Genomic DNA, 12512 nt, shown 5'->3' with positions numbered 1-12512 from the left:
GAGCTAACTTAACTGTTGCAGACTGAGTCAGGGAGGGAGGGAGTACCACGTGCTTCCTATTCCCCCCCGGGGAAACCAGGAAGCACACTGAGGCTACTGTCCCCCTCTGTAGACAGACACAGTCCTCTCTACTAACCTCTCCTCCTCCTTATTCCCCTATTGATACTACACCATGAGAAAGGTCTACTGCTGTGTATCGTTCCACATGGAAGAGTAAGTAGGAGAGAGCGAGTGAGGAGACAGAGAAAGAAATAGTCATCACATGGGACGTCCTAACAGCAGTGACATGGAGGGGGAGGTATGCAACTTTACACACCTAGTGCTGACGCAGGGGAAATGTCAGGCTAAGTGACAGGATATTATGGATATATACACTCTCCCTCATCGCAGTGCAGTATGTATGTAATATGTATGTAATATATACAGTGCCTTGCGAAAGTATTCGTTAAATTGATTACACACAGGTGGATTGTATTTATCATCATTAGTCATTTAGGTCAACATTGGATCATTCAGAGATCCTCACTGAACTTCTGGAGAGAGTTTGCTGCACTGAAAGTAAAGGGGCTGAATAATTTTGCACGGCCAATTTTTCAGTTTTTGATTTGTTAAAAAAGTTTGAAATATCCAATAAATGTCGTTCCACTTCATGATTGTGTCCCACTTGTTGTTGATTCTTCACAAAAAAATACAGTTTTATATCTTTATGTTTGAAGCCTGAAATGTGGCAAAAGGTCGCAAAGTTCAAGGGGGCCGAATAATTTCGCAAGGCACTGTATATATATAGATATATTTGGGTCAGAAGTTTACATACACTCAATTGGTATTTGGTAGCATTGCCTTTCAATTGTTTACCTTGGGTCAAACGTTTCGGATAGCCTTCCACAAGCTTCCCACAATAAGTTGGGTGAATTTTGGCCCATTCCTCCTGACAGAGCTGGTGTAACTGAGTCAGGTTTGTAGGCCCCCTTGCTCACACACACACTTTTTCAGTTCTGCCCACACATTTTCTATAGGATTAAGGTCAGGGCTTTGTGGATGGCCACTCCAATACCTTGACTTTGTTGTCCTTAAGCCATTTTGCCACAACTTTGGAAGTATGCTTGGGGTCATTGTCCATTTGCAAGACCCATTTGCGACCAAGCTTTAACTTCCTGACTGATGTCTTGAGATGTTGCTTCAATATATCCACATCATTTCCCTTCCTCATGATGCCATCTATTTTGTGAAGTGCACCAGTCCCTCCTGCAGCAAAGCACCCCCACAACATGATGCTGCCACCACCGTGCTTCACAGTTGGGATGCTGTTCTTCGACTTGAAAACATCCCCCTTTTTCCTCCAAACATAACGATGGTCATTATGGCCAAACAGTTCTATTTTTTGTTTCATCAGACCAGAGGACATTTCTACAAAAAGCACAATCTTTGTCCCCATGTACAGTTGCAAACCGTAGTCTGGCTTTTTTATGGCGGTTTTGGAGCAGTGGCTTCTTCCATGCTGAGCGGCCTTTCAGGATATAGGACTCATTTTACTGTGGATATAGATACGTTTCCTCCAGCATCGTCACAAGGTCCTTTGCTGTTGTTCTGGGATTGATTTACACTCTTTGCACCAAAGTACGTTCATCTCTAGGAGACAGAATGCTTCTCCTTCCTGAGCGGTATGACGGCAGAGTTGTCCCATGGTGTTTATACTTGCGTACTATTGTTTGTACAGATGAACGTGGTACCTTCAGGCATTTGGAAATTGCTCCCAAGGATGAACCAGACTTGTGGAGGTCTACATTTGTTTTTCTGAGGTCTTGGCTGATTTCTTTTGATTTTCCCATGATGTCAAGCAAAGAGGCACTGAGTTTGAAGGTTGGCCTTGGAATACATCCACGGGTACACCTCCAATTTATTCAAATGATGTCAATTAGCTTATCAGAAACTTCTAAAGCCATGACAATTTTTGGGAATATTCCAATCTGTTTAAAGGCAAAGTCAATGTAGTGTATGTAAACTTCTGACCCACTGGAATTGTGATACAGTGAATTATAAGTGAAATAATCTGTCTGTAAACAATTGCTCAAAAAATGACTTGTGTCATGCACACAGTAGATGTCATACCAACCTAGGTGTATGTTAAACTTCCGACTTCAATTGTACACACACACACACACACACACACACACACACACACACAGTTGCCTCAGAAAGTATTTAGAACCTTTTTCCACATTTTGTTGTGTCACAGCCTGAATTTAAAATGGATACAATTTCGATTGTGTGCCACTGATCTACACACAACGCCCCACAATGTCAAATTGGAATTTTGTTTTTATAAATTATTCCAAAATTACAGATTTTTTTTACGATTACCCCATATATGTACCACACTTACAATTATCTGTAAGGTCCCTACAAAACAAAAATATCCCTTTGATCATGGTGAAGTTATTAATTATGCTTTGGATGGTGTATCAATACACCCTGTCACTACAATGATACAGGCGTCCTTCCTAAATCAGTTGCTGTAGATGAAGGAAACTGCTCAGGGATTTTACCATGCGGCAAATGGTGATTTTAAAACAGTTACTGAGTTTAATGGCTGTGATACGAGAAAACGGAGGATGGATCAACAACAATGTAGTTACTCCACAATACCAACCCAAATGACAGAGTGAAAAGGAGGAAGCCTGTATAGAATAAAAAATATTCCAAAACATGCTTCCTGTTTCCAACAAGGCACTAAAGTAATACTGCAAGAAACGTAGCAAAGAAATTAACTTTTTGTCCTGAATACAAAGTGTTATGTTTGGGGCAAATCCAACAGAAAACATCACTCACTGATTACCACCTCATATTTTCAAGCATGGTGATGACTGCATCATGTTATGGATATGCTTGTCATCAGCAAGGACTAGGGGGTCTTTTTCAGGATAAAAATAAACATAATAGAGCTAAACACAGACAAAGTCCTAGAGGAAAACCTGGTTCAGTCTGCTTTCCCAACAGACACTCTGAGACAGATTCACCTTTCAGCAGGACAATAAACCTAAAACTCAAGGCCAGTTATACACTGGAGTTGCATTGAAAGTTCTTAAGTGGCTTTGTTACAGTTGACTTAAATCTACTTGAAAATCTATGGCAAGACTTGAAAATGGCTGTCTAGCAATGATCATCAACCAACTTGACAGAGCTTGAAGAGTTTCAAAAATAATAAACATGGGCAAATATTGTACAATCCAGGTGTGGAAAGCTCTTAGAGACTTACCCAGAAAGACTCACAGCTGTAATCGATACCAAAGGTATTGACTCAAGGGGGTGAATACTTACGTAATCAAGTTAATGTTTTATTTTTCATTCATCTTTTTTTTTTAAAGCGTAGATGTTTCTTCCACTTTGACATTAGTATTTTGTATAGATAAAAAAAAGACAAATCCCAAATGTAACAAAAAAAAGTGGAAAATGTCAAGGCATGTGAACACTTTCTGAAGGCACTGTATGTGTGTGTGTGTCCCACTGTATGTTATAAAGCAGCTTTACCACTGCAGGGTGTATTGTAGAGGTTAGCAGCAGCTATGTGTCCCGTATAGAGGGATTACAGCCTGGGATTCATCTCAGAGTGGTGCTGGATATGCCAAGACTGATACAGAGAAAACGACCACAGCAGGATGAAGAGTGTTAGTGGATGTGAACATATGGAGGAGGCAGGTGGGTTCACAAACCCACAACTACGATGTCAAATACCTGGAGGTAAAAACATATTGCTGGTATGGTACACAGACACAGACACCACTGGTATGGTACACAGACAGACAGACACCACTGGTATGGTAGACAGACAGACACCACTGGTATGGTAGACAGACAGACACCACTGGTATGGTAGACAGACAGACAGACACCACTGGTATGGTAGACAGACAGACAGACACCACTGGTATGGTAGACAGACAGACAGACACCACTGGTATGGTAGACAGACAGACAGACACCACTGGTATGGTAGACAGACAGACAGACACCACTGGTATGGTACACAGACAGACACCACTGGTATGGTACACAGACAGACACACCCCTGGTATGGTACACAGACAGACACACCCCTGGTATGGTACACAGACAAACACACCCCTGGTATGGTACACAGACAAACACACCCCTGGTATGGTACACAGACACACACACCCCTGGTATGGTAGACAGACACACACACCCCTGGTATGGTAGATAGACACACACACCCCCTGTCGGAACTAGAAGCACAAGCATTTCGCTACACTCGCATTAACATCTGCTAACCATGTGTATGTGACAAATAAAATTTGATTTGATTTGATATGGTAGACAGACACACACACCCCTGGTATGGTAGACAGACACACACACCCCTGGTATGGTAGACAGACACACCCCTGGTATGGTACACAGACACACCACTGGTATGGTACACAGACACACCGACAGACACACCGACAGACACACAGAGACAGACACACAGAGACAGACACACAGAGACAGACAGACAGACAGACAGACAGACAGACAGACAGACACCACTGGTATGGTACACAGACACACCACTGGTATGGTAGACAGACACACCACTGGTATGGTACACAGACACACAGACACCACTGGTATGGTACACAGACACACAGACACCACTGGTATGGTAGACAGACACCACTGGTATGGTAGAGACAGACAGACAGACACACACACCACTGGTATGGTAGACAGACAGACACCACTGGTATGGTAGACAGACAGACAGACACCACTGGTATGGTAGACAGACAGACAGACACCACTGGTATGGTAGACAGACAGACAGACAGACAGCACTGGTATGGTAGACAGACAGACAGACAGCACTGGTATGGTAGACAGACAGACAGACACCACTGGTATGGTAGACAGACAGACAGACACCACTGGTATGGTAGACAGACAGACAGACACCACTGGTATGGTAGACAGACAGACAGACACCACTGGTATGGTAGACAGACACCACTGGTATGGTAGACAGACACCACTGGTATGGTAGACAGACACCACTGGTATGGTAGACAGACAGGCAGACAGACACCCCTGGTATGGTAGACAGACAGACAGACAGACACCCCTGGTATGGTAGACAGACAGACAGACAGACACCCCTGGTATGGTAGACAGACAGACAGACACCACTGGTATGACAGACAGACAGACACCACTGGTATGACAGACAGACAGACAGACAGACACCACTGGTATGGTAGACAGACAGACAGACAGACACCCCTGGTATGGTAGACAGACAGACACCACTGGTATGGTAGACAGACAGACAGACACCACTGGTATGGTAGACAGACAGACAGACACCACTGGTATAGTAGACAGACAGACAGACAGACACCACTGGTATGGTAGACAGACAGACAGACAGACAGACAGACACCACTGGTATGACTGACAGACAGACAGACACCACTGGTATGACAGACAGACAGACACCACTGGTATGACACACAGACAGACAGACAGACAGACACCACTGGTAAGACAGACAGACAGACAGACACCACTGGTAAGACAGACAGACAGACACCACTGGTAAGACAGACAGACAGACAGACACCACTGGTAAGACAGACAGACAGACAGACACCCCTGGTATGGTAGACAGACAGACAGACACCACTGGTATGACAGACAGACAGACAGACAGACAGACAGACAGACAGACAGACAGACAGACAGACAGACACCACTGGTATGGTAGACAGACAGACACCCCTGGTATGGTAGACAGACAGACAGACACCCCTGGTATGATAGACAGACAGACAGACACCACTGGTATGGTAGACAGACAGACAGACACCACTGGTAAGACAGACAGACAGACACCACTGGTAAGACAGACAGACAGACAGACAGACACCACTGGTAAGACAGACAGACAGACAGACAGACACATTCTGACATCTCCAAAACAAAGGCACACTACTTGCGTACTATTGTTTGTACAGATGAACGTGGTACCTTCAGGCTCTCTCTCCCTTTACATCTTTCTCTCCACCCCTCTCTTCCCCTTCTCCTCCATTCCCCTCTCCTCCTCCCCGGGTCTCGTGTCATTTGTTAAGAAGAGCAGGGAGCTAACTTAACTGTTGCAGACTGAGTCAGGGAGGGAGGGAGTACCACGTGCTTCCTATTCCCCCCCGGGGAAACCAGGAAGCACACTGAGGCTACTGTCCCCCTCTGTAAGGGGTATGGTAGACAGACAGACAGACACCACTGGTATGGTAGACAGACAGACAGACACCACTGGTATGGTAGACAGACAGACAGACACCACTGGTATGGTACACAGACAGACACCACTGGTATGGTACACAGACAGACACCACTGGTATGGTACACAGACAGACACACCCCTGGTATGGTACACAGACAAACACACCCCTGGTATGGTACACAGACAAACACACCCCTGGTATGGTACACAGACACACACACCCCTGGTATGGTAGACAGACACACACACCCCCTGTCGGAACTAGAAGCACAAGCATTTCGCTACACTCGCATTAACATCTGCTAACCATGTGTATGTGACAAATAAAATTTGATTTGATTTGATTTGATATGGTAGACAGACACACACACCCCTGGTATGGTAGACAGACACACACACCCCTGGTATGGTACACAGACACACCACTGGTATGATACACAGACACACCAACAGACACACACACCGACAGACACACAGAGACAGACAGACAGACAGACAGACACCACTGGTATGGTACACAGACACACCACTGGTATGGTAGACAGACACACCACTGGTATGGTACACAGACACACAGACACCACTGGTATGGTACACAGACACACAGACACCACTGGTATGGTACACAGACACACAGACACCACTGGTATGGTAGAGACAGACAGACAGACACACACACCACTGGTATGGTAGACAGACAGACACCACTGGTATGGTAGACAGACAGACACCACTGGTATGGTAGACAGACAGACAGACACCACTGGTATGGTAGACAGACAGACAGACACCACTGGTATGGTAGACAGACAGACAGACAGCACTGGTATGGTAGACAGACAGACAGACAGCACTGGTATGGTAGACAGACAGACAGACACCACTGGTATGGTAGACAGACAGACAGACAGCACTGGTATGGTAGACAGACAGACAGACACCACTGGTATGGTAGACAGACAGACAGACACCACTGGTATGGTAGACAGACAGACAGACACCACTGGTATGGTAGACAGACAGACACCACTGGTATGGTAGACAGACAGACAGACACCACTGGTATGGTAGACAGACAGACAGACACCCCTGGTATGGTAGACAGACAGACAGACACCCCTGGTATGGTAGACAGACAGACAGACACCCCTGGTATGGTAGACAGACAGACAGACAGACACCCCTGGTATGGTAGACAGACAGACAGACACCACTGGTATGACAGACAGACAGACAGACACCACTGGTATGACAGACAGACAGACAGACAGACAGACAGACACCACTGGTATGGTAGACAGACAGACAGACAGACACCCCTGGTATGGTAGACAGACAGACAGACACCACTGGTATGGTAGACAGACAGACAGACAGACACCACTGGTATGGTAGACAGACAGACAGACAGACACCACTGGTATGGTAGACAGACAGACAGACAGACAGACAGACAGACACCACTGGTATGACACACAGACAGACAGACACCACTGGTAAGACAGACAGACAGACACCACTGGTAAGACAGACAGACAGACAGACACCACTGGTAAGACAGACAGACAGACAGACAGACAGACACCCCTGGTATGGTAGACAGACAGACAGACACCACTGGTATGACAGACAGACAGACAGACAGACAGACAGACAGACAGACAGACAGACAGACAGACACCACTGGTATGGTAGACAGACAGACAGACACCACTGGTAAAACAGACAGACAGACAGACAGACACCACTGGTAAGACAGACAGACAGACACCACTGGTAAGACAGACAGACAGACAGACACCACTGGTAAGACAGACAGACAGACAGACACCACTGGTAAGACAGACAGACAGACAGACACCACTGGTAAGACAGACAGACAGACAGACACCACTGGTAAGACAGACAGACAGACACCACTGGTAAGACAGACAGACAGACAGACAGACAGACAGACAGACACCACTGGTAAGACAGACAGACAGACAGACAGACACAGACAGACACCACTGGTAAGACAGACAGAGAGACAGACAGACAGACAGACAGACACCACTGGTAAGACAGACAGACAGACACAGACAGACAGACAGACAGACAGACAGACAGACAGACAGACAGACAGACAGACAGACACCACTGGTAAGACAGACAGAGAGACAGACAGACAGACAGACACCACTGGTAAGACAGACAGACACACAGACACACAGACACACAGACACACAGACACACAGACACACAGACACACAGACAGACAGACACATTCTGACATCTCCAAAACAAAGGCACACTGAAAAACAACTTTGTCAAGTTTTAAATACACTTAAAGATATAATACTCCTGGGTTGACACACAGGAAAACCCAAACCACTTTGTACGCCACATTAATCTATACATACTGTATGAAGACGTTTCGTCAGACACACACAATTGTGCATTAGCACAAAACAAGTACAAACTACTAAACCAACCTCCTAAAGTTAACTACACTATATACACCCATTGTGATGAAGGCAGCACTTTGAGCAGTCAGGCTCTCCGGTGCTCGGTACTTTGATCAATTATTAAACTACAGTAGAGAGAGGAGACAAACAAATAAAGCCCAAACACTGGCCTAGATATGAGCCTCACTGTGCCTCGGTTGCCTGTGGCTCTTCTCTACCATAAGTAGCGACTTGTTATGTTAGGCCACACTGGAGATAAGGGACAGAATGAGGAGAATAGAAGGATTCTTGCCGAGGTGAATCTCTGGTAATGTTGGTGTTAGGATCTTGAGCACTTCCTCAGGCCTGAGATTGGCATCAAAGAATGGCCAGGTCAGAGCCAGACAGAAGAACAGGCCTCCAGACCAGACAGTCTGCCTGCCAGACACATACAGCCTGCCTGCACAGAGGAATGTCCTCCCCGGTTGCCTGGGAATGGAGGACAGGCCTGGGAAAATGTCTGAAAACACACCCAGTCTCCCCTTGAACCTGAGAATCTGTGTGTGTGTGTGTGTGTGTGTGTGTGTGTGTGTGTGTGTGTGTGTATTATGAGTGTGTATGGTATGAATCTTCTCTGACCAGATGCCCAGTGTGGCCTGTAGGGAGCACTAATTAGCTGTTTGTTTACAAGCGCATACAGACAGAGTGCTGCTGCGTTGGCCAGCTGAGGAAAATAGCAAGGCGCTTTATGAGCGACAACAGCCCCAGGGCAGCCTCTAACAACACTAGTGAAGCAGAGGCTAAAGCACTTTACATGTCCATCATCTGCCACTGTACTGAGGTAGACAAAGGTGAACCAGAGGGCCCCAGCATAATACCAGCATATGTTTGAGGCCCTCACAAAAGGGGATATGAGAGAGCGAGAGAGAGAGAGAGAGCACACCATGGACTGTGAAATGACCATGTATACAATTATGATGCCTTTTGACAGTCTTACTATATCTTTCAGCAAGGTAAAACGTCTTCCTGGTACAGTCAGACGGCACATCAAAAGGACTAAGTCCTTTTATTACTCACACACACACACACACACACACACGAGATTCTTACTCACACTTCTTACTTGCTGGCTTTTCTCTGCTCTCTCTCTCTTTCTTTCTCCTCAGCCTGCTATACCCACTGAATTGTCCCGTCTTACTTTCAAGGACTTTTCTCCTCTCGCTTCCTCCCCCTTTCCGTTCTCCCTTCCCCCTCTCAATCTCCCTCCGCGTCTCACCTGAGCTGGCCCAGGTTGTAGTGGCGTGCCTCTCCGTCGGTGGAGCGCGTGACGCAGACAGAGAAGGCGGGCTGCAGCTGCCTGAGCTCCAGCAGAACGATGGCCAGGTAGTGGATGAAGAGCAGAGCGTCCACTAGAGACACAGCGTACTGCACGATGCCCTGGTAGTTCTCATCCTGGGAACAACAAAACAACCCAGCATGTGCTAGTGTCAACACACTACATAGGTACACACCAGTGGAGGCTGCTGAGGGAGGACGGCTCATAATAATGCGAATGGAATGTAATATATGTAATATAACAATCGACTTATTCCGCTCCAGCCATTTCCACGAGCCCGTCCTCCCCAATTAAGCTGCCACCAACCTCCTGTGGTACACACATTCATGACAAGAGATTGACACAGATGAAAGCAATGACGTACAAACTGAATACTTGAAGAGGCAGATGTGGTGACCGGTAATTAGACGCGTTACAAACACTGGTGCTGTACCTGTGAGTCCAGTATCCTCACGCCGTAGAACAGCCAGTAGGACACGACGAACAGCAGCACCAGCACGGCCAGCAGCGCTCTGAACACAAACACCCGGGGAAGGCCGGCGCGCGGAGCCCGGAAGAACAGCGCCCAAACGGCCAACAGCAGTATCAACAGCTTAAACGCCACAGAAATAAAGAGGCCCTCGCAGGCCGTGCCGCACACCAGGAGCTTGTCAGGCCAGAGGAGGTGGGGGAGAGCCAGGAAGGCCAGGGGAGTGAGGAAGACCAGCAGGCCCAGAACCACAGCCAGGGTCAGGCTAAAGTAGCGCCGGCAGTCCAGGCCCACGCTGTCCTCCAGGTCCTTGGTGATCCGGACAATGTCCTCTTGGGACAGGCTGTGTTCCGACGTCCCCGTGACGGCCGTGGTGGTCTCGCCCCAGTTGTCATCCTGGGAGGAGGGGGGGAGAGAAAGAGAGAGGAGTCAGTGTTAAATACTGTAGCATATGAGCATGTTGCTACTAGAGTCAAATGTATTAGTGACAGGAAAAGTTATAAATCTGGCAAGTCAGGCTGGAATTGTCTACTCTAGGCTCATTTCTATAGACAGCTTAAAGCTGTGCTCATTTCCGTTCAAAAGTCAACCAGGGAGGGGAGGACGAGCAAACAAAGAGTTACAGAACGAGAGAGAGAAAGACAGGAAATGGAAAAAGAAAACAGCGAATGGAGTGACTGCCAACTGGGGTACGCGAGGCGAGGCGCTGACGTCTGTGTTTTCTGGCAACAACAGATAATAAAGGTCATTTGTGGCTGGCGAGAGCTACTAAAAACAACACAGATAAGAGCCTTTATAACACTGTACCAACACATGCCCACAGTGTAGCCTGCTAACTGAGCTGCCAGGGATGACTGCCCAATAGAAACCAACGGGGAGACTGGACAGACAGTCTCTGGTCTGTCTAGATGCTCTTTCCCTCATTCCCCAACGACAACAGATGGAGCCCGATATGATTTCCTCAGCAGAGGACTCCAATTTGAAATCAGCAGGCAGCTAAAAATAGTACGGAAGGGAGAAAAAGGGAATTCATATAGGATGCATTTACCATCCATCTGCGATAGGGGACTGCACAGTGTGTGTGTGTGTGTGTGGGGGGGGGGGGGGGGGTATTTAAAAACAGCACAGGATGGGCAGGAGGAGGCAGAACAATAGAAGGCCAAGCTTTATCCCAGTCGGAAAGATGCAGCATCCACAGTTAATATCCCACTGTAATCAGGCCAGCTCCTACTGCAGTGTCCAGAGACAAACTACATTTAGTTCAATGTTGCTGTTGAGTTCAATACATTAGAAGTGTATTTGATGTCCCTATCCCAAGCCACTTACAGACAACCCACCATGGTTATTACATTGTGTTGCTGTTGTGGGTTCAATACATTAGAAGTGTATTTGATGTCCCTATCCCAAGCCACTTACAGACAACCCATCATGGTTATCACACTGTGTTCAACTTCAAAGGAGCTCAGATTTGAATGAAGTCAGAGAGAACCAAGTGAGGCATATAAAATCTATTTGTATTTGTCACATGCGCCGAATACAACAGGTTACAGTGGAAATGCTTACTTATTAGCCCTTAAATCAACAATGCAGTTAAGAAAAATACCAACAAAAAAAAGTCAATAAAATAAAAAGTAACAACTAATTAAAGAGCAGCAATAAAATAACAATAACGAGGCTATATACAGGGGGTACCGGTACAGAATCAATGTCCCGGGGCACCGGTTAGTCCAGGTAATATGTACATGTAGGTAGAGTTATTAAAGTGACCATGCATAGATAATAACAGTTAGTAACAGGGGGGGACAATGCAAATAGTCTGGTTAGCCATTTGATTCGATGTTCAGGAGTCTTATGGCTTGGGGGTTGAAGCCTCTTGGACCTAGACTTGGTGCTCCTGTACCGCTTGCCGTGCAGTAGCAGAGAAAACAGTCTATGACTAGGGTGGCTGGAGTCTGACAATTTTTTGGCCTTTCCTGGTATAGAGGTCCTGGATGTCAGGAAGCT

At 46.6% G+C, this 12512-nt stretch overlaps 1 protein-coding gene across 4 annotated transcripts in view; it reads right to left on the bottom strand.

The window, feature by feature from the left end:
* Positions 1–12512, bottom strand: part of LOC139373150 (vang-like protein 1) — a 46473-nt gene that overhangs the window by 9999 nt on the left and 23962 nt on the right. For all 4 annotated transcript variants that reach the window (XM_071113297.1, XM_071113296.1, XM_071113298.1 and 1 more), the window contains 2 exons: positions 10473–10904; positions 9980–10155 (listed from right to left, as the gene is read on the bottom strand). In XM_071113297.1, coding sequence (XP_070969398.1) covers positions 9980–10155; positions 10473–10904 — 608 coding nt within the window. The remainder of the gene's footprint in view (positions 1–9979; positions 10156–10472; positions 10905–12512) is intronic.

The sequence above is a fragment of the Oncorhynchus clarkii genome, chromosome 18 (genome assembly GCF_045791955.1).
Source record: "Oncorhynchus clarkii lewisi isolate Uvic-CL-2024 chromosome 18, UVic_Ocla_1.0, whole genome shotgun sequence".
Classification (NCBI taxonomy): domain Eukaryota; kingdom Metazoa; phylum Chordata; class Actinopteri; order Salmoniformes; family Salmonidae; genus Oncorhynchus; species Oncorhynchus clarkii.
The sequence above is the reverse complement of the archived record's forward strand: the minus strand, read 5'-3'. Positions and strand labels throughout refer to the sequence as shown.